Raw genomic sequence first — 20,614 nt, 5'->3', positions numbered from 1 at the left:
CACCCCCCTTTCCTGGACTTTACCCCATCTCCTTACTCATCTCTTGGTCGATGCTCATCTCTTTTTCAGATAGCAGCTCAGGCATCGTTGCATGCATTTGTTCATTCATGCATTCATATTACCTTTGGGTGATGTACTTGCTCTGCGTGTCTCCTGTTCTCATATCTGAGACGCTCAGGAGCTCTCCTCATGGGGTGGAGATAAAGTGGAGTGGGGTTAAACGGTCAGTGTAGGCACAGCTGACGACCACCAGTGCTACCAGGCCTAGCAGGTACTGTGGACAACAAGCTGGACATTTGCCCAGTGGTTAGAACACCACACCAGCCAAGTGCCTGCCTGGAATCAGAGCTAGCAGTGACTCATCCTGCCCTGTCCTCACTCCTGGCACCTATCGTCCTGTTGTTCCGCTCAGCTGGGTGGTTTTCTCTGTCCAGAGACCCTAAGTATCCTGCCCAGCTGGTAAAGCACCTCACCCCTCCTTCTGCCCAGCTGGTAAAGCACCTCACCCTTCCTTCTGCCCAGCTGGTAAAGCACCTCACCCCTCCTTCTGCCCAGCTGGTAAAGCACCTCTCCCCTCCTTCTTCCCAGGGGCAACTCTAAGTACCACTATTATGGCCTGCGGATCAAAGCTAGCTCACCCCTGCTTCGCCTGATGGAGGACCAGCAGCACATGGCCATGCGAGGCCAGCCCTTCTCCCAGAAACAGAGGTAGGGGGCCCTGCCTCCTGCTCTGGAACTGAGCAGGGACTGCAGAGTTGGCTGTACCACTTGGCCATGCCCTAGGCATTTCTCATCAGCCTGCCATCCCCCAGCAGGTGGCTTATCCCTTCCAAGGGACCCATCATCACTTCTACCCAACCACCCTCCATCAGTCCTCACCCCTACCCGTCTCCCATCCCCTCAGCAACCTAATCCCCACACAGCTGGGTTATTTCCCGCCCCCCCCCAACCTGGCATCTTCCCCCCATCCCCACCGCAGCTGGCCCATTTCCCCACCAGCCACCCCACTACCCCTTCCCCTCCAGGCTCAAGCCCATCCAGAAGATGGAGGGCGTGGCCAACGGTGTTGCCGTGGGGCAGCAGAGCACAGGGCTGTCAGACATCAGCGCCCAGGTGCAGCAGTACCAGCAGTTCCTGGGTGAGAGCCGAGGGACTCAGGAGGGGACTCAGGAGGGCCCATAGGGGGAGTCTGGTGGACATTCAGGCTTGGTGGCCTCTGTCTTTATGGGATTGGTCCATGCCCAGAAACCTTCTCCAAGATCTCCCAACCTCATTTTGGTTTTTTGGTTGTTTTGGTTTTTTTTGGTTTTTTGTTTTTTAAAGATAGGGTCTCACTATGTATCCCTGGCTAATCTGGAACTCACTGTGTAGACCATGCTGGCCTCCAGCACAGAGACCCACCTGCCTCTGCTCCCTAAGAGCTTGTGCTGCCACGCCTGGCTCATCCCATACTTTGGAGACCTGGTCTCACTGTATAATCAGGGATGACCCTTCTACCTGAGCCTCCACAGTGCTGAGATCTCAGGCCATGCACCATCCCATTCCTTTCAGTGGCCAGTGCTCCTGTGTTTGTGCAGCCTGGTGATGCTGACTCCCACACCAATAGGTAATGCGTTGGATGGTCAAATAGTGGTCCACCAACATGACAGGTGACCCCACCCTTGCTGGCCTGCAGCTCTGTGTCTGTGTGACTAAGATTAGTAACTGAGAGGGCAAGTGTCTATCCAGGGTGTGTGTTCAGTTTCTACACACACTAAGGATGAAAAACGGGGGGGAAGGGGGAGAGGGAGATGGACAGCAAGGTCTGATGGTGATGCTGACAGCTGCCAAGAACAGCCTCATAGTGACGCTGTGGCTGGGGAGTAGAAGAGGAGGTGGAAGATGATGCTCAGAGTTGTATGGCCCTGGTGATGCATGCTAATGAGGAATAGCATCCCTGTGGTACTGACAGGGCCTCTACTCTCTTGTCAGGGAGGCTCTCTGTACCAGGTGTCTAAGGACCAGTCAGCGCCAGCCCTCATTAGCACACCAGGGCAGTCAAAAAACACTTCATGTGCTCTGTACAAGGGGCCATGGGACCCTGGGCCAGTAGCTCATACTGCGTGAGCCCACCCTTCACTCCATATATGGGGGTCACCACATGCTGGGAAGATGACTAGAACCCCAGAAGCAGCGAGAGAGGTGGGCAGGTGGACACGGGGTCTGACTCTGCTCTCGCTCCTAGACGCCTCCAGGAGCCTCCCAGATTTTGCTGAGCTGGACCTTCAGGGAAAGGTGTTGCCCGAGGGCATCGGCCCTGGGGATGTCAAGGCCTTCCAGGTCCTATACCGGGAGCACTGTGAGGTAGGGCAGTCAGACGGTGGGTGAGAGGGTAAGTGGGCAGCCGTGAATGCAGCTGGCCTTCTGCCTTGAGCAGGAAGCCCCGTGCTGGCCTTGCACCTTTCTTGTTCACTGTGAAGTCCTGTCCCTGCAGGCCATCGTGGATGTCATGGTAAACCTCCAGTTCACACTGGTGGAAACCCTGTGGAAGACCTTCTGGAGATACAACCTTAGCCAGCCTAATGAGGCACCACCGCTGGCCGTGTGAGTCCCCAGGGTTTTGGAGGGGGTGGCTCCTGCATGTGGGGCTACGCATGCCCTTGACTGGGGGCTGGGTGGGTTTCTACAGGCACGACGAGGCAGAGAAACGGCTGCCCAGGGCCAGTCTGGTGCTCCTGTCTAAGTTCCAGCCCGTGCTGCAGTGGACCAAGCACTGTGACAACGTGCTGTACCAGGGTCTGGTGGACATCCTCATCCCTGATGTGCTGCGGCCCATCCCCAGTGAGTCTGGTGGCTGCGCCCTTCCCTGGAAGGCGCCCCTGCCTACCCTGACCAGCATCCCCATCCTCCACAGGTGCCTTGACCCAAGCAATCCGGAACTTTGCCAAGAGCCTGGAGAGCTGGCTCACCCATGCCATGGTGAACATCCCTGAGGAGATGCTGCGGGTGAAGGTGAGGGGTGGGCTGGGCAGCCAGGCTGCAGCATGGCAGGTTTGTGTGACACCTGCTTGTGCCTATGAAGACTGTTCCCTTCAAGGGCCTCTGTGGCTCCCAGCAGTCTTAAGCCTTATATCCCCTGGGGCCCATATCTGAAAGGCTCCCACCTACCTACCTATCTACTTATATGTTGACTTACGATGTAGTCCTGGTTGGCCTAGAACTCCGTAGGTCACTGTGGCCTCAGCCTTCTGAGCACTGGAATTAAAGGTGTGTCTCACCATGCCCACGAACACTGTATCCAAGCCTGCTGATTGAAACTGTAATTTACATTTGCATTCAGAGCACAGTGGTACACTCTGTCTAGTTTGTGCTGGGCCTTGGGTTCCAGCCTGGGGGGTGGGAGCAGGGCTTTTGTTGCTGTGTCTTCCACTCAAAATGGCGTGAGTTAGGCTTGAAGATGCATACTGTTAATCCCAGCACGAAGGATGAGACGAGGATCACCAAGAGTCTCAGCCTAGCCTGCACTACATAGCAAGACCCTGCCAAAAGGAGAAAAACCCAAACACACCCCCATGATTTTGTGCTGGGGTATGTGTGTGTGTGCTCACTGGTGAGCGCTGGATGAACGTGATGTGCGTTTCATCACCATCACACACACAGTAAAAAACAGCGCCACTCCGGGCCAGGCAAGTGGCACAAGCGTATAAAGGTACCAGCCTTTCGTGCCTGGTATCTTGAATTTCATCCTGGGACCCACATGATGGATGGAGAAAACTGAGTGCCACACGTTGTCCTCTGACTCTCATGAGTGGGCCATCACACAAGTACACAAAGCAAGCAGGGCGTGGTGGCGCACACCTGTAATCCCAGCACTAGAGGCCGAGGCAGGCGGATTGCTGAGTTTGAGACCAGCCTGGTCTACAGAGTGAGTTCGAGGACAGCTGGGGCTGTTACAGAGTCACTCTATCTCAAAGGGGAGAGGGGGGAGAGAAAGAAGGGGAAAAAAAGACAGACAGATAGCTGGCAGTGGTAGCACATAACGTTTAATCCCAGCACTCGGGAGGCAGAGCAGGTAAATCACTGAGTTGGAGGCCAGCATGGTCCAGGATGGCCAGGGCTACATGGAGAAACCATATCTTGAAAAACTAAAATAAATAAATGGATAAAAATAAATAAATAGTGCCAGTCAGTACACCAACACAGCAGGTTGGATGTTGGACCCGCACCAGTAGTGGAGCTCCACCCTTGGTCTCCGAACAGAAGCAGGAGTGCACACCCTATCAGTTCTTAAGAAAAGGGGTTGGGTAGCATTTGTGTGAAATCCGTAAGCCTCCTGGCTCCCACACAGGTGGCAGCCGCGGGCGCCTTCGCACAGACACTGCGACGGTACACCTCGCTCAACCACTTGGCACAGGCTGCGCGGGCAGTGCTGCAGAACACTGCGCAGATCAACCAGATGCTGAGCGACCTCAATCGCGTGGACTTCGCAAATGTGCAGGTGAGCACCAGTGGGGCTGGGATAGGGGGGGCTATAGGGAGAGACTGCTGAGTGGCTGCCTGCTGCACCTCAGGAGCAGGCCTCGTGGGTGTGCCGCTGCGAGGACCGTGTGGTGCAGCGTTTGGAGCAGGACTTCAAGGTGACGCTGCAGCAGCAGAACTCGCTGGAGCAGTGGGCAGTCTGGCTGGATGGTGTCGTGAGCCAGGTGCTCAAGCCCTACCAGGGCAGTTCTGGCTTCCCCAAGGCGGCCAAGCTCTTCCTCCTCAAGTGGTCCTTCTACAGGTGCGCACCAGTGCAGCTGGGCCCTGGCTGGGAGGGGTGTGACCAGGGGCATCCCAGTGTGTGTTGGAGAAGACCTCCTTTCAAAGGTGGGCCCGTGAGAAGTAGTGGGTAGGGCTAGGGAAAGCCCAGTAGCTCATGAAAGACAGCAGGGACCCTGGACACCTGTCAGTAGCAGAGTAGGGTGAACAGCCCTGTGGCCCTGACAGTCTCTTGGTCACTGCCCCCAGCTCCATGGTGATCCGGGACCTGACCCTGCGCAGTGCTGCTAGCTTCGGCTCCTTCCACCTCATCCGGCTGCTCTACGACGAGTACATGTACTACCTGATCGAACACCGCGTGGCCCAGGCCAAGGGCGAGACCCCAATCGCCGTCATGGGAGAGGTGTGCATGGTTAAGCACTGGGGACAGGGGTGGGTGCCAGGTAGTGGAACCCTAACTGTTTCCTGTTTCCTCTTCCCAGTTTGCAAACCTGACCACTTCGCTGAACCCCCTGGACCCTGACAAAGGTAACAATTCTTGGGTTCCAGGGGTGGGGGCAGCTGATGGCAAAGCTGGGTATCCTTGGAAATTTCAGTCTGTCACTGAGCTGGGCCTGGTCCCTGTGCCCCAGATGAGGAAGAGGAGGAGGAGGAGGAGAGTGAGGACGAGTTGCCCCAAGATATCTCACTGACGGCTGGCAGTGAATCCCCTGCGCTGGGCCCTGAAGCTATGGAGCCACCTGCAAAGCTGGCACGGACTGACACGCGTGGCCTCTTCGTGCAGGCCCTGCCCTCCAGCTAAACCCACGACCTCCCTGCCACCCTCCGCCTGCCCAACCTGCCGCTGCTGCCCCTCCAGCCCTCCAGCCCCTCAGCTTTTGTGGCTTCACTGTCACCCTTCCAGCCCATGCCAGAGCTGGAGAGGGTCTACCTGACAGAGAAGGCTAGGGGAGTCCCCTTGTCACACGGGGCTGCTACAATCATGGGCCAGGCTGAGCAGAACTGAAGCTGCAAACCCTGACACAAAAGACGTGCCTTAAGGAACCTGCCCAGTTGTCCCTCTTTCCTGCCCCAACTCATAGCCCTGCCCCTCACCCCAACCCCGAGGGCAGCAGGCCGGCTCCTCCCCTGTGTAACTGTTAACTTATTCTGCTCTCTGGCTTTGCACAGCCTGCCTGGGCAGCCCCCAGAGCCTGGGCAGGCCTAGGTGGGTGGCACCTTGGGACCCCCCCACTGTCAGCAGCAGCAGCAGCCCCACTGCTCCCCTTTCTTGGTATAAGTGCAATTAAAGCTGTGGGTGTTGCACCTTCTCCAGAGCTGGGTTCTCCTGGCCCCACAGCCCAGAGAGGGGCTTATTGTGAAGGGCCCCCAGCCTCCAGCTTCCAAAGAGGAACACCGGGCTGGCTGCAGGGCCAGGTGCTCCAGACCTGAGGCCGCGCCCTGCGCCTTCCACCCCACCAGCTTGTGACCGAAACCTGCTCCCAGAGATGCTTCTCCTCCGTGCCGTGCCCCCTTAACCCCCGTAACTATTGTGATTAGTGAGTGCCGCTTGAGCGGAGTCAGTAACTTGTTGGGTTTTTTTCCAACCATCATGGCCTTATCCGTTCCCGTTTTCTCAGTGTCTTCAATCTGTGATAGATGTTTATGGAAAAAAAAAAAAGGAAAATCTGGCCTATTGTATAGAAATCACTATTTTGTGTGCTCCGCGTGCTAAAGCTTTTGGGGTGGTCCTGCACACTCCCCATGGGGCCTCCCTTCCCAGTGGTGAAAGTATCCACGCGCGTGGTAGTTTAGTGTGCTGTTTTCTACCTTTTTGTAGTCTTTCTTAAAACAATAAATACTGCTGTGATCTCCGTCTACTGATGACTAGGGCAGGGTTGGTGGGGGGTGTGCGCTGAGGACAGAAAGGGGACACCAGCCAAGATCAGAAATAAAGCATTTAGTACATGAAGAACAAGGCAAGGTGGCCACAAGGTCCCCCCACCGCAGGTGAGGGAGGCTGGAACCACTGGGCCTCCCTGGAGGGCTACACCTGCAGCCCAGGAAAGGGCCGGAGCGCAGGAAGCAGGCGGGGCTTCGCGGGGCAGGCCTGGCTGGAGGGCTCCTCTCTGCCCTTTCCCAACTTAAATAGGCATAAATAAAGACGCATCCAGACTTTGGGCCACCAGAGGCTGCTGCACCAGTCCCATCCCGCAACCTAACACTAGTGCCGACTGTGGCCCCTGGAGGGCCAGCCCAGGAAGGCAGTCCTCTCCTGAGCCCGCAGAGGTAGTTGGAGTCAGGGTCCAGGGCGGTGCAGCCCTCACAGCACAATCCAAGTGTACCGCTCACTGTCTGCCAAAACCTTCAATGAGCACCCTGCAGAGGACGATATGCAGAACCATGAGCCATTTGTCCAGTCCTGCAGCCAATTCCTGTGGCCTGACACAGAAAGTTCTTGAAACAAGTCCCTGATGGTTCCCCACCTGCCCCCCATCCATGCAGCATGCCTAGGATCCAGGACCCAGCCAGGACACTTGGGCAGCTCCTACCTTTGTGCAGTGCCTCGTTGGTCATTCTGTTCACATAGCGGCCACTGCTCTCTGGTACCAGCCATTTCATGACCATGTCCACACAGCTCTTCCGGTAGGAGCTCCAGACACTGCCACTGGGGCCCAGGGAAAGGAGTGAAGAGGAGGCTTTCCTGCCAACTCCCTGGCAACCCACTCTAGCCTTGCCTTACCTGGTCTGTCCTTTGACCTCCGTTAAGTCCCCCACGCTGACTGTCTCAAAGATGCCTGTGTTGAGGTCCCAGGCCACCTTGAGACTGGTGTGATACGTCTTTGGTCTGCGGTGGTGGAGGACAAGAAGGTGGGCCAGTGAGTCCCTGCACTGGCTAGTCACTACACCAGTGACAGCATGGGCACTCCAGGTTTTGTCTGTTCACCCTTTACACCATGCACAGAAGGGTCTGTGTATGGCCCTGCCACTCACCGGAGCTGGCCCTCCTCAGTGGGGGCTGGGAAGGCCAGGAGCAGCAGACCAATGTTGATCAGGACCTGGTTGGTTTCTGGGCAGACCTGGGAACAGGCAGTTGACAGTTACAGAGAGCCTACAGTGGGAAGGCTCCAGCCTCCCGCTGTGCCCTAGCCTCACCTCCAGGATGACTATGTCATAGTCACTGAAAGAGCAAAACTGGTGACCCCAGGTGGCATCGTGGCGGATGACCTCATTGATGACATACTCGAAGTCCAGTGTGAGCTGCTCCACTGTCAGGTACTGGCCCTGGGACAGATGGCAGAGAGCTAACGGTAGGTGTTGCTAACCACTCCATATCCTGGGTCACCTAGGACTTGCACTAGGGCTACCCACCTGCATGTCTGTCCGCTCTCGCATGGGCCGTAAGTTGCGACCACGGAGGTCAGTCACCACAAAAGGCAGGGAGATCTTGTCATCTTCAAACTCTGGGAAGGAAGGCAGAAGGTAGAACAGGCTAAAGGTTGTCTTGGGACTGCCCCATCCCAGAGTCTGTCCCAGGAAGACCTCTCACCATCCTCAGGCTCTGTCCCTTCCCCAGACCGCAACACATAGTGCAACTTGGTGTAGTTGACGTAGCCAGGCTCCGGGGCAGAAGCCTCTGCAGCAGGAGGGCTGTCCCTGGGCACCACTTCCCCACTCGGGGCTACTGGCTCTGAGGATGGGCGGCAGCGGCTGCTTGAGGGCCCCAGGCCAGAGGGCAGCCGAGTTTCCTCCAAGGTACTTCCCTTGGCCTCTTTGGCCCTGCGGAAGATGTCAGCCACAAACTCCTTGGCCTTGGCAATGGCTGGGGAGGGCTCCGGGGCACCAGAGGGCCTGGCTGAGACCACCTCAAGGCCAAGGCTGGAGAAGGCAGGGACTGCTTCAGGGCTCCAAGGTCCTGGCGAGCTGGGCGGGGCCGGGGGCAAAGCTGTGTGGTCATATAGGATTTGGCAGAAACTGCTGTCCTCTGCAAAAAGCATTAAGGTTGCATATGTTACCACAAGTCACAGCTACTGTGACCTCCCTCAGAGCCTGGATTAGAAAGCCACTCTAAGGAGTCCCCAGGAGCCATTTCTGTGCTCAAGTCAGTGTGAAACTTTTGGAAGGGTATAGGTTCAGAAACCACATATAGTCCAGACATGTATTCATTTAAGACTTCCTTTAAAAGGATCCTGGGGCCTAGCATGGTAGCACATGCCTTTAATCCCAGCACTGAGGCAGAGGCAGGTGGATCTTTGTGAGTTCAAGGCCAGCCTGGTTACAGAGTGAGTTCTAGAACAGCCAGAGCTACCGATACACAAAGAAATCCTATCTTAAAAAGGATGCTCATGGGGGGAGGGGTATTAGAGATATGGCTCAGGGGTTAAGAGCAATGGCTGCTCTTCTAGAGGACCCAGGTTCAATTCCCAGCACCCACACGGCAGCTCACAGCCAAATGTACATAAAATTAAAATTAAAAAAAAATTTTTTTCTTTTTAAAGAAAAAAGCTGGGAGTAGAACCCAGGGCTTTCATGTGCCAGGCTAGTTCTCAGACCTCATCTTTGAACATTCGTAATGCTACTAGAAAGGACACAGCAAACGCAATGCACACAGCTTTGCCCTTAAAGTACAGTCTGCAGTGACAACAGGTAAGAGCCACCAAGTGAATCTGCACAACTGGACCAGCATAGGCACACAGGCTGTATTTATTAGAGGAAGTAGGGAGTAGCAGCAGAGCCTAGCAAGCCAAGGAGGGACACACCCCTCCCTGTAACAGCACTATGCCCCTCAGAGAGGCTACTGTCCAAAGAGCCATCGTGGGCACTTTTAGGAAAGAGGGAAAAGGACACCAGGCTGGGGACAAAGCTCACACAGGTCCCAGGCCTGGAGTCCTCAGTCCTTTTGGGCCCCTTGTGGGAGACTCGTGGTCCACAGGCAGGTGGCACAGCCTTGGTAAAGGCTAGGGACTACTCTCACAGTGACCCAGGTATCCGGGCAGGGCTGGGGAGAACTCCAGCTGAGTGTGGGAACTAGGTTCCCTGTCCTTTGCTGGGCAGCTTGGCCACATGCACTTCACCTTGCCTCTTCCTTCTCCTACCCCAGAGCAGCCATTTTAATGGGTATAGTTTTGAGCTCTCTTAAAACCAAAACATGTTATTAGCTTATCCCAAAAGTAGTGCACAGCTATAGCTCACTCTCCTGTGTCTGTGTCCAGATGTAATATGTATGTCACCTCTCCCTGGTGTTCCACAGGACACTGACCTGGACCTCTTCTACCTCAGGACAGGGCACCGGCATGCCCCTGGCTCACCGCTGAACACACACCTGATGAGCCCAGGCTTCTCAGAGGGAGAGGGCCGGCAGGGCAGAGGTGCAGGCTCAGACTCACAGGACCCCACTCTGATCCTGCCAACCAGTGACATCACCCTACTTACTAACATGTGACTCTATCAAGACACGGAGAAATGGCTTAGCAGGTAAAAGTGCCAGTCATTAGGTGTTCCAGACCTGGGTTCAAAATTCCTGGAATCCACATGCTATAAGAGAATAAACTCCTGAAAGCTGTCCTGACTTCCCTGGCACATGCATGTGCACACACATACAAATGCACAGACATACAAAAAATTTTGAGTAATAAAAATTAAAATGTACCAACAACAAAAAAAGGACACCATAAGAGACAGGTGTTAATTTTAGCACTCAGGAGGCACAGGCAGGGATCTTTGTAAGCTTGAGGCCAACCTGGTCTACATGGTGAGTTCTAGGCTAGCCTGGGCTACCTAGGCATTATCTAACAAAAGAGACACTGTGGAATTTGTTACTGGTATTCCCTGACACCAAGGATGCGAGACAGCTGAGTGTCCTAATTATGCTCTAAGGTGTGATGGGTGACACTTGCCATGGACAGGTCACAGCAGGGTTGCTGTCACACCATCAGCACCGTAGGAACACGGTCTCTCATTTTCACACAACAACAAGAACCACACTGCATTACATCCTTTTCTTTTTGCCGTGCTGTGAAGGAAATAGTCTGCATGTGTTCAGTAGGGCACTGCGCTGCGCAGTCCCAGCATCTGCCCAGTGCAGAACCTCTAGCCTCACCACTGCTAAAGCAGCTCGTGGGCTGACAAGCTACACTTCAAGTAGCTAGAAGGAAGTCATTGAACAGCCCCGCCATCCCTCGCGGCTATGTAACCTTGAGAGACTGGACCCGTCTCAGTCAGGTCTCCTGGTCTGACCTCTGGTTAGAAATGGGACCACCTGGGCTGGGCCTACCTGCCGAGTGGACGGAGACAGCGCAGGCCACCAGAGAGTAGCTGGTGTTGAGCAGCACCACCTGGTCTTTCTTGAGCTGGAAGGCGGGCTGGAAGGTGGGGAAGGGGTACACCACCTGGTATTTGGTGTGCAGCATGAAGCCGTGCCGCAGGCACTGTGCGCTTGGGTCCCCTGCAGCAAGACACACTACAGCTCACCTGATGCCCTGGCAGTGGTCCAGCAGCCCCATACCCCCGTAGGACCCCTGGGGCCTCACCTGGGTGGGCACGACTGGCATCCTGGCAGGCAGCACAGCGGCCCCGAGGTGGCACGGCTACGGTGCTGATGTAGATGTCACGATGGTTCTCGTCACTCATCATCATGTTCATTAGCATGCCGTTGGCTGAGCGGGTGCTGGGAGAAGCACACCCTCAGCCTGCAGCCCACCTAGGAGCCACCAGCCCACCCTGGCCGCCCCACGGCCACCCTGCCTGCCCCTAGTCTCACTTGAAACCAAACACGATGACCTTGGACGCGTCGCTAGGCCACTCACACACAGTCAGGTACAGGTCACTGTAGATCTCCTCATCCTGGAAGAGGCGCACCTGCCGGACCTGCGCAGCATGCTCAATCAGTGCGTGACCGGAGGATAGAAGCGCTGCGCCAGAACCAGGCTCTAACGAAGCTCCCCTCACAAGCAGCCCAGGAAGGCCTGAGCAAAGACAGCCCTCCCTGCAAGCGGGAAGGAACCTGACGGACCGTATTACCTCCCTGCTTTCTGGCTGACAAGCCCATGCGCAACAGAAACTGAAACGGCACCCACCTTGGGGCAGGGGTCAAGGACGAATGCTAAAGCCACTGTGACTACCTGTACAAATCTAGAAACCTGCCTGCATCCTGGCCTAAAACAAGGATGTCAGACAGGCTGTGCCTGCCACCTGAGCCAAACAAAGTTACTGGCTTGAACTAAAAAGCCAGCAACTCCACGAGGGTCACCGCACTGGCCCATCATGCCATTTTACACAGGACACAGGCTGAGGGGTGCAAGAGCAGCTGACTCCTGCTGGCCAAAGGGTCAGCCCAGTGCGGAGCCTCCCGGAAGGGAAGGCGTAGGCCTACCAGCTTGAGCTTGCTGTGGACGTTGAACTCCCACCAGTAGAGGTGATACATGTAGAAGGAAAAGTCGTCGTCCCCGCTGCTGCTGGTGTAGGAGAGCACATAGCGGCCACACTTGGAGAATCCCAGGAAGATATGGCTGTGGGGCAGAACGGGCCAGATGAGGACAAGCTCACGGCCCTGACCCGCTTGCCACCCCGCCTCGCCTCAGCCTCACCCTGCATACAGAAAATCCTCGTCTACGATGCTCTTGAGGGACACGCACACCCTGGGGGGCAGCTTCCGAAAAAGACGAGGCGAGAGCTGCCCGCTGATCTGGGGAGGAGACAGCCAGTGCTCTTCAGCCAAGTGGGCGCCCCCCCACTCCCCCTCGGCCCAGCCAGAGGCTGAGCAGCCTGCACAGGCCCACTGTGGAGACACCAAGGCCAAGCGGCCTTACAAAGCACCCCACCCCACCAAGGACCCATATTACATCCCAGCCATGCCCCTCTCTGGACCCAGAGTCCTCCCAGCCTAAGGCTCACGTCATCGCCCCGTGGAAGGGCCCCCTCACTAGGCTGCTCGGCTCCTTCCTCAGAGCTGACCATGAGACAGTAGGAGTAAACGATGTGGGGGGCTGTGTATCTATTTGCCTGTTCCCATGAACCCACAGAGGCTCCCATTTCTCTTTTTAGAATGTATTTACTGTGTAGACTACAGCCCACATATAGAGGTGAAAACAATTTGCTATGTGGGTTCTGGGGAATCACACTCACATTATTAGGTTTGGTGACAAATGCCAGTGCCTATGGAGCCATCCCATTGGCCCCAGAGCCTAAAGAACCACTATTCCCAAGTTGCCTCCAATCCATTATTAACCAAACCCCCGTCTTAATTAACTGCTACCTGCCAACCAACTGTCATACCCTAAAACATCACCAAGGAAGGATCTCAGGAAACTGACAGGCATAAAGCTGACCACTGGGGAGCTATTTTGGCCCGCCTTCAAGAGATAGCCATCTAGTTGGGAAAAGAGCTGCACGGAAAAGGGCTGGCACCTCGCCCTCAGTTCATCGCAATCCATAAAGAGAATGGTTCTGTCAGCCAAGCCTTCCTGAGAGGATATAACCCTTGCCCAGGGAGCGTCTAGGCTAGAGCCACAGCCTTGCCTCGGGAGCACCGGTTAAAAGGTGGAGGCACAGCGCTGCCCTCACCCACTTCCCAACTGGCAGTGCGCGTAGGCATTCTCCTTCCGCGGGCGCCCACCTAACAAATCATTCACGTTCCCGCTCTTGCAGGGGCCCTCTGACAAGGGAGACAGAGCCTTGATCAGTGGCTTCCACTCTGAGAAGACCCTGCCCGCCCTGCTCTGGAAACACTCCTCCATTCAATGAGTGAGGCAGACCCCAGGGATCCCAACTCCGGAGATGGTCAGAGCTGATACAGAGAGAGGAAGCACCAAACAGAAGATGCCCAGAGCCAGTAGCAGGGGCTCTGAGCGGGGTGGGGTGGGGAGCTCCAATAAAAGGCAGTGCTTTGAAAAATGGGTCTAAGCCAAGGTCTCCCCCTTCCTCCAGATTCCCCGGACGGCCACTACAGTAGCGCGCCCAGCTGAGCTGCCTCCATCCCGGTTGCTTCCTCCATGATTTCTCCCCGGTCTCCTCCACCCAAGCCCCTTCTTCGCCGATCTCGCCCAGGCGCCTTCGATCCAAGGGCCCCTTGCAGGTGACCTGCCTAGCTCGCTTCATCCAAGTCACCAACCATCGCCATCCCAACCCCGCGCCTCTGCATCAGCCCCGCCAGCCCCAGCCCCATCCCCACCGCCCGGCCCGCCCAGCCCCCTCCCGGCCCCGCCCCCCACCTCGCCGCGCCGCCCTCCCTCGGCCGCCTCCCGGGTCCCCTCCTCCTCACAACCGGGGCGCGCTCGCCTCAGGCTCCAGGCCTCACCTTGACCCGCTCCAGCTGCTTGAGGACGTGTTCCCGCCGCCTCCCCACCGTCCGCTTCCCCCCGGCTCCCCCAGGCCCGCCGCCGCCGCTCCCGTTCCCGCTGTTCCGCTCCGATTTCGAGCTGGGCGCCATTTTCACCCCCTCCCTCCACTTCCGGAGCAACCGGTCCCTTAGCCCCGCCCTCGCCGCTTTCTGATTGGCCTTTTCTTCTCACAGCGGCCGGCCGGTTGGGTGACAGCCGGCATTCCCGGTCTCTTCCCGCTACACCCGTCCATCAAAGCTAACTCGGATTTTGGTTGGTAGATATGGTAACAGCTCCCGCCTTATTCCCGCCCTTCATTAAGGATAAACCATTCAGGAACCATTCTGGCGCTCCTCTGCCAGAAAACTTTAACAGAATAGGCGAAGATTCCTGTCAGGCGGGACGTTGACACGCCCCTGAGTGGGTTTCCGTGGAGACCACTGGCCGTCCAGAGGCCTGTGGGCGGGGCGATGGGAACCTGTGGTCCACAAGGGCCAGAATCCTCAGCCCTGACTCTGGCTCAGGCTGGGAGTGCAGAGGCCTGAGGAAGGCCTGAGGAGCATCCCTAGCCTGTGGGGAAAGAAGAATAGTTCATATTCAAACATCTTCCAAGCTGGGCGTGGTGGCACACACCTTTAATCCCAGCACCCGGGAGGCAGAGGCAGGGGGATCTCTGAGTTCGAGGCTAGCCTGGTCTAAAAATAGAATTCTAGGACAGCCAGGGATGCACAGAGAAACCCTGTCTCGAAAAACAAAAACAACAACAACAACAAACCATCTTCCAGACGATGAAGACAGTGATAGCATCGGTCAAATAGCATGCTGTTTTTAAAAATTGCTTTTCAGGGGTCAGGCATGGTTCTGGGTTTGCACCATCTTGTGGAAGGCCTGTTAAGCCCACCACACTAATGATGCTAATAAACTGCACAGGTCTGCTTCCTTCACCAGTTTCGCGTGCATTCACTCAACCTCCTCAACGGTCTTAGAGTAAAGCCTTTGTTTTACACGTGGCACAGGCATTAAAGTGAGCCCACTTGAAGACACTGGTGTACCAAGGCTTCTGGTGGCTCTTGCTACAGTCACAGAGGAGGCAGGATACTCCATTCGGCTTATGGAGAACTCAGCTAACAGCACAGGGCGTAAAGAAGCAAATAGTTACCTGTTCTTGACTTCCAAGTATGAGTAGAACGGCAGCTGGGAAGCAGCTCGTGACGGGAAGATGCAAGACCATTGCAGCAAAGACAAAGGTTTCCAGAGAGTTTCAACAAGGCCAGCCTGGTCTACAAAGTGAGTCCAGGACATCCAAGGCTACACAGAGGGACCCTATCTCGAAAAACCAAAAACAAAACAAAACAAAAAAAAGAGAGAGAGAGAGAGAGAGAGTTTCAAGACTGCTACTATAAGCCCGGCATGGTGGCACAGGCCTTTAATCCCAGCACTCAGGAGGCAGAGGCGGGGGCAGGGGTAGGGGCAGACATGGATCGCTGAGAGTTCAAGGCCAGCTCGGTCTACAAAGTGAGTCTAGGTCAGTCAAGGCTACACAGAGAAACCCTGTCTCAAAAAACAAAAAAGACTACTACTACACAGCAGGCAGTGATGTATAGTGACGGGGACTTGTGCTGAGATACTCTGACTAGGTGCTTTCATCTTAAAGACCAGCGTGCACATTTTACATCCATAATCTGATCTGTATTTAGCTTCCTCCGTTCTTCATAGAAAGATTTAAGGGCATAGAAAGATTTAATCCCAGCACTAGGGAGGCAGAGGCAGGCGGATCGCTGTGAGTTCAAAGCCAGCCTGGTCTACAAAGTGAGTCCAGGATGGCCAAGGCTACACAGAGAAACCCTGTCTCGAAAAACCAAAAAAAAAAAAAAAACTTAGATAAATATGAACTGCTTTCCAAATAAAAACTTAGGGGCCTCTTGGGCATGGTGATGCACACCCTTAATTCCAGCATAGGAGGTAGAGACAGGAAGAGCCTAGCCTGGTCTACATAGTGAGTTCAAAGGCAGACCAAAAACAAACAAACAAACAAACAAAAAAACCATTCGACCTCTGAAATCCAAATAATAGGAAGCAAGTCCTACCTAGAGGTTGGCTTAGATGGCAGCTCTGGCATCCAAGAGCATCTGGCTCCAGCCTTTGTATCAGTGAGTTCGCTAAGTCATAGTGAAGTAATAACCAGCAAGTGAGCCGGGCGTGGTGGCGCACGCCTTTAATCCCAGCACTCGGGAGGCAGAGGCAGGCGGATCGCTGTGAGTTTGAGGCCAGCCTGGTCTACAAAGCGAGTCCAGGACAGCCAAGGCTACACAGAGAAACCCTGCCTCAAAAAAACAAAAAACAAAAAACCAAAAAAAAAAAAAAATAACCAGCAAGTGGTGTTAATCTGATAATAGACAGATGATAGATAAGTAGGAAGATGGATGGACAGATGGTGGATGGGTGGGTGGATGGATGGATGGATGGATGGGTGGATGGATGGATGGGTGGGTGGATGGATGGGTGGGTGGGTGGATGGGTGGGTGGGTGGATGGATAAATGGGTAGATGGATGGATGGATGAGTGGATGGATGGATGATGGGTTGGTGGGTGGGTGGATGGATGGGTGGGTGAGTGGGTGGAGGGATGTGCTGTGAGAATCTTTCTGGAATAGGCATCCTGACACTGGTGGACCAAAGCCAGGCCAGCTCCTGAAAGGCTTTGTCCTCGGTCCAGTTTGCGTTCCCAATTTATACTCTAAAATCACGAGTTGGGGCGAGCAAGCAAGAGAGATTTTTATGGAATCATATGTGACAGTCTGCTTTTTCTCTTTAAAGGCATTTGTCACAAGCTTTTTAAATTTATTGTTAATTTATTTTTATTTTTATGTACATTGGTGCCTTGACTGCACGTTGTCTCAGTGAGGGTGTCGGGTCTTCTATAGCAAGAGTTACAGACAGTTATGAGCTGCCATGTGGGTGCTGGGAATCCAACCCAAGTCCTCTTGAAGAGCAGCCCTTGTGACAATCTTCTGTGTAAGCTTTTAAGATGTATGGTTTGGCGGTCAGGTGGTTAACAGCAAAGGCCTACAGTTTCAGCTATTGCCTCAGGTCATTCTGTTTCATGGAGGAAGCAAAGCCATGCTTGGAAAGGAGCGGTACAAGCAGTGCTCTAAGTAAATCTAATGATGGGTTTGCTTGACCGTGTGCTACTACGGATGGGCAGGTGGGTGGGGTCTCTGAGCAAGCCTTCTCCCCATGGCTGTGCTTCCTGTGGCTGAGCTCGCAGCTTCTTTCCCCACTCAGGCACTTTTGTATTATGGGGTGAACAGTATGAGCAGTCGTTGCCACTGTTGGGAATGGTTCATCTTCCAGATGTTCTCACGAACATTGAACTCCTGGGCTCGTTTCTTGTTCTTTCCTTGCAGCTGCAGAGTTGGGGCAAGAGGGCAGCCCATTCCCAAAGAAGTGGCCATTGAGAATGCTTCACATAGAAATGTTTTGGGTCTGAGTTAGGAGTGGCAGCCTTGAGAGCAGAAACAGCTCAAGCAGCAGGTAACAATTTACAGATACAGTGTGCAATGTGGCCCAGGGCTATCAAATTGGGCTTCTTTTGTTTGTTTCATTTTTTGTTTTTTGTTGTTGGCTACTGAGTTTCTCTGTGTGGCCCTGGCAGTCCCAGAACTCACTCTGTAGACCAGGCTGACAAACTCACAGAGATCTGCCTGCCTCAGCCTCCTGAGTGCCACCAAGCCTGGCTAAGGTTGAAAGAATTTTTAGCACATGAGATCTTAAAGCATAAATTCTACCTGTATCTGATGCAGAGTGCACACTAAGATATTAGGTTCCTTATAATTCAAGTTCTTATCTATAACCTACTTATAACACAATCTGCTTGGAGTCAGTACCGTGTGTCACCACCTGAAGGCTTAGTCTTATAAGACTGCCATAGTTCTCAATGCTAGGTACAAGAATATGTATTTTCTTCCTTCCTTCCTTTCTTCCTTCCTTCCTTTCTTCCTTCCTTTCTTCCTTCCTTCCTTCCTTTCTTCCTTTTTTTTTTTTAAAGACAAGGTTTCTCTGTGTAGCCTTGGCTGTTGTCCTGGACTCGCTTTTGTAGACCAGACTGGCCTCGAACTCACAGCGATCCTCCTGCCTCTGCCTCCCGAGTGCTGGGATTGAAGGTGTGCACCACCACGCCCATTGTTACATGTACTCTGAGCAGTCATTGTCTCCAGGTTTCTGTTGCTGTGATAAACACCAATGCCAAAAGCAGCGCGGGGAGGAAAGGGTTATTTCACCTTACAACTCTTAGGTAGGTCACACCCAGCCATCACTGTGAGAAGTCAGGGCAGGAACACAAGGAACTGCACCAGAAGCCACTCCCTGGCTGGCTTAGCCGGCTTTTTTTTTTTTTTTTTAAATATCCCCCAGGACCATTGGTGTGTAACAACCCAAGTGCAGTACAAAACAGCCTCACTGGGATAGGGTGCATCTCAGTGGTAGAGCACTTGCCTGTACTGCATGAGACTGGTGGGGTCGCCAGAGCCACCATCGATGTATGTGTGCGTGAGTAGTTTGCCTTGCTTTAGGATTGTGTCCAGACAAATCTGTCATAAACTGAGTTCAGTCTTCAAACCATGAAAAAAAGCCAGGTGTGATGGTTCAAATCTGTCAGCCTAGCGCTGAAAGGCAGAGACACATGGATCCCTGGGGCTCACTGGCTGCCCACTCTTGCTTAGTCAGTGAGCTCCAGGCTAATGATGAGCCCTTGTTACCTGAGAAATGACAGTTGAAGTTGACATTTAGCTCCCACATGCATGTGTACACACACTCAACTTGTACACATGTGTGCACACACAGACATTTGTGCATGTATGCCCCTAGATATATACCTACATACATGCATAACCACACGCATGCATACCCATATGTATAACAGATATATGTTGGGGGATGGCCTGGTGTTTTTGTTTTTGTTTTTTAATTTATTCTTGTTACATCTCAATGGTTATCCCATCCCTTGTATCCTCCCATTCTTCCCTCCCTCCCATTTTCCCCTTCTTCCCCTCCCCTATGACTGTTCCTGAGGGGGATTACCTCCCCCTGTATATGCTCATAGGGTATCAAGTCTCTCCTTGGTGGCCTGGTATATTTTGATGCTAATTACTGCTTGCTGTCTGTGTGACCCAACTTTTGCTTAATAAAAAGCCATCCCACCTGGGCAGGGCAGGAGATAGGTGAGGCTTAGAGAGAGAGGAATCCTGGGAAGAAGAAAAGAGAGACTGCCACAAGGAGAAAGGAGAGAGACCTGAAGGGAAGAGAGGAAGGCCGCCATGGGTTAGCTGGAGGAGAAGCACATGCCGCTGGCATGGGTGGAGAATCCAGCCCAGATGAAGAACATGAGCAAGTATTTGGGATTACGGATGGGAGGCAACTTGATAGAAGTTATTGGAAGCAGCTGGCATGGGATTGAGGCAGGGATCCCATGCCTGCCACACTATGGAAAGTAGTTTAGAGAATTGACATCTGCCCTGCCCCAGGTTAACTAAGGCTATTTTAACATATAACAAGTGTCTGTGTCTTGATTGCTAGCCGGGCCTACAGGTAATACAGATAATTTTATAAAACAATATATATACATATATATATATATGTACACACACACACACACACACACACACACACACACACACACACACACACACGCCATGACCTCTGGGTGGCAATGGAGCGAAGACAGAGACACAGACATGGAGAAGCTGATGTCAAAAGGTCCACGCTCTCGGATGGCTGAACAAGGAGGCTCAGTCAGCAATCTCCTTAGGAACAGGCTCTGTCGGGGAGCAGCCTTCAGGCTGCCAAGATCGAGGAGAAAATAACAGTGGACACTTTCTGCACAAACTGTCAGCATTTGCACTTGGACTGCAGGAAGTCTCTGCCATCCCTCTCCCCATTGCCTGGGAAAGGGGTTGCCCCTCCCCTGGCTGAGGCGCCGAGGTCCCTAACATTGCTGTACCCCTGTCAAATAATACACATTCACTCAGGGCCTCACTTTTTTCCTACCCCCAACTCTTGCATACTCCCCCACACATGTGCACACACACACACACACACACACACACGAGTACACACATGCTTACTATCACATATACACATTTCTACACACATGAACACACATACACATCCCCCCCTACAATACATACATGCATTCCTACAGGGTCTCTCTGTGTAGCCTTGGCTGTCTCGGACTCACTTTGTAGACCAGGCTGGCCTCGAACTCACAGAGATCTTCCTGCCTCTGCCTCCCCGAGTGCTGGGATTAAAAGTGCGTACACCAGTTTCAGTTTATTTTCTATTACTGTGATAAGACACTATGACCAACTCATAAAGAGTTTTTGGTTTTGTGCTTATGGTTTCAGGGTGTTAGAGTCTAAGTTGGCAGAGCAAAGACATGGTAGCAGGCAGCTGGAGCAGGAGTTGAGGGCTCACATCTTGACCTATAAACAGGAGGCACAGAGGACTGAGTATTTTAGAATCTCAGAGTCCACCCCCAGTGACACACTTCCTCCATCACAGCCACACCTCCTAATCCTTCCCAGA

General features: G+C 53.8%; 2 protein-coding genes across 9 annotated transcripts in view; one reads left to right on the top strand and one right to left on the bottom strand.

The window, feature by feature from the left end:
• The window catches only part of RFX1 (regulatory factor X1), a 30,018-nt gene extending 23,431 nt beyond the window's left edge, over nucleotides 1–6,587 (top strand). For all 7 annotated transcript variants that reach the window (XM_084757007.1, XM_084757006.1, XM_084757009.1 and 4 more), the window contains 11 exons: nucleotides 589–708; nucleotides 1,026–1,138; nucleotides 2,225–2,343; nucleotides 2,474–2,583; nucleotides 2,669–2,820; nucleotides 2,894–2,991; nucleotides 4,328–4,477; nucleotides 4,551–4,759; nucleotides 4,987–5,140; nucleotides 5,220–5,265; nucleotides 5,370–6,587. In XM_084757007.1, coding sequence (XP_084613133.1) covers nucleotides 589–708; nucleotides 1,026–1,138; nucleotides 2,225–2,343; nucleotides 2,474–2,583; nucleotides 2,669–2,820; nucleotides 2,894–2,991; nucleotides 4,328–4,477; nucleotides 4,551–4,759; nucleotides 4,987–5,140; nucleotides 5,220–5,265; nucleotides 5,370–5,539 — 1,441 coding nt within the window. In that variant the 3' untranslated portion in view covers nucleotides 5,540–6,587. The remainder of the gene's footprint in view (nucleotides 1–588; nucleotides 709–1,025; nucleotides 1,139–2,224; nucleotides 2,344–2,473; nucleotides 2,584–2,668; nucleotides 2,821–2,893; nucleotides 2,992–4,327; nucleotides 4,478–4,550; nucleotides 4,760–4,986; nucleotides 5,141–5,219; nucleotides 5,266–5,369) is intronic.
• A 74-nt stretch (nucleotides 6,588–6,661) lies between these two features.
• DCAF15 (DDB1 and CUL4 associated factor 15) lies at nucleotides 6,662–14,290 on the bottom strand. Of its 2 annotated transcripts, none has more exons than XM_084757013.1 (13): nucleotides 14,012–14,290; nucleotides 12,303–12,400; nucleotides 12,089–12,224; nucleotides 11,477–11,583; nucleotides 11,247–11,383; nucleotides 10,991–11,161; nucleotides 8,267–8,701; nucleotides 8,089–8,180; nucleotides 7,873–8,001; nucleotides 7,711–7,796; nucleotides 7,460–7,564; nucleotides 7,269–7,384; nucleotides 6,662–7,095 (listed from the first exon to the last, which is right to left on the bottom strand). In XM_084757013.1, exons 1-13 carry the CDS (start codon nucleotides 14,141–14,143, stop codon nucleotides 7,040–7,042), a joined length of 1,800 nt encoding a protein of 599 aa, XP_084613139.1. In that variant the 5' UTR covers nucleotides 14,144–14,290; the 3' UTR covers nucleotides 6,662–7,039. The 2 variants fall into 2 exon arrangements, with proteins under 2 accessions (XP_084613139.1, XP_084613140.1); XM_084757014.1 differs by lacking the exon at nucleotides 14,012–14,290 and adding an exon at nucleotides 12,841–12,969.
• Between the last annotated feature and the right edge of the window lie 6,324 nt (nucleotides 14,291–20,614).

Source organism: Acomys minous (assembly GCF_964271855.1).
Source record: "Acomys minous genome assembly, chromosome: 14".
NCBI classification, from domain to species: Eukaryota; Metazoa; Chordata; class Mammalia; order Rodentia; family Muridae; genus Acomys; species Acomys minous.
The sequence above is the reverse complement of the archived record's forward strand: the minus strand, read 5'-3'. Positions and strand labels throughout refer to the sequence as shown.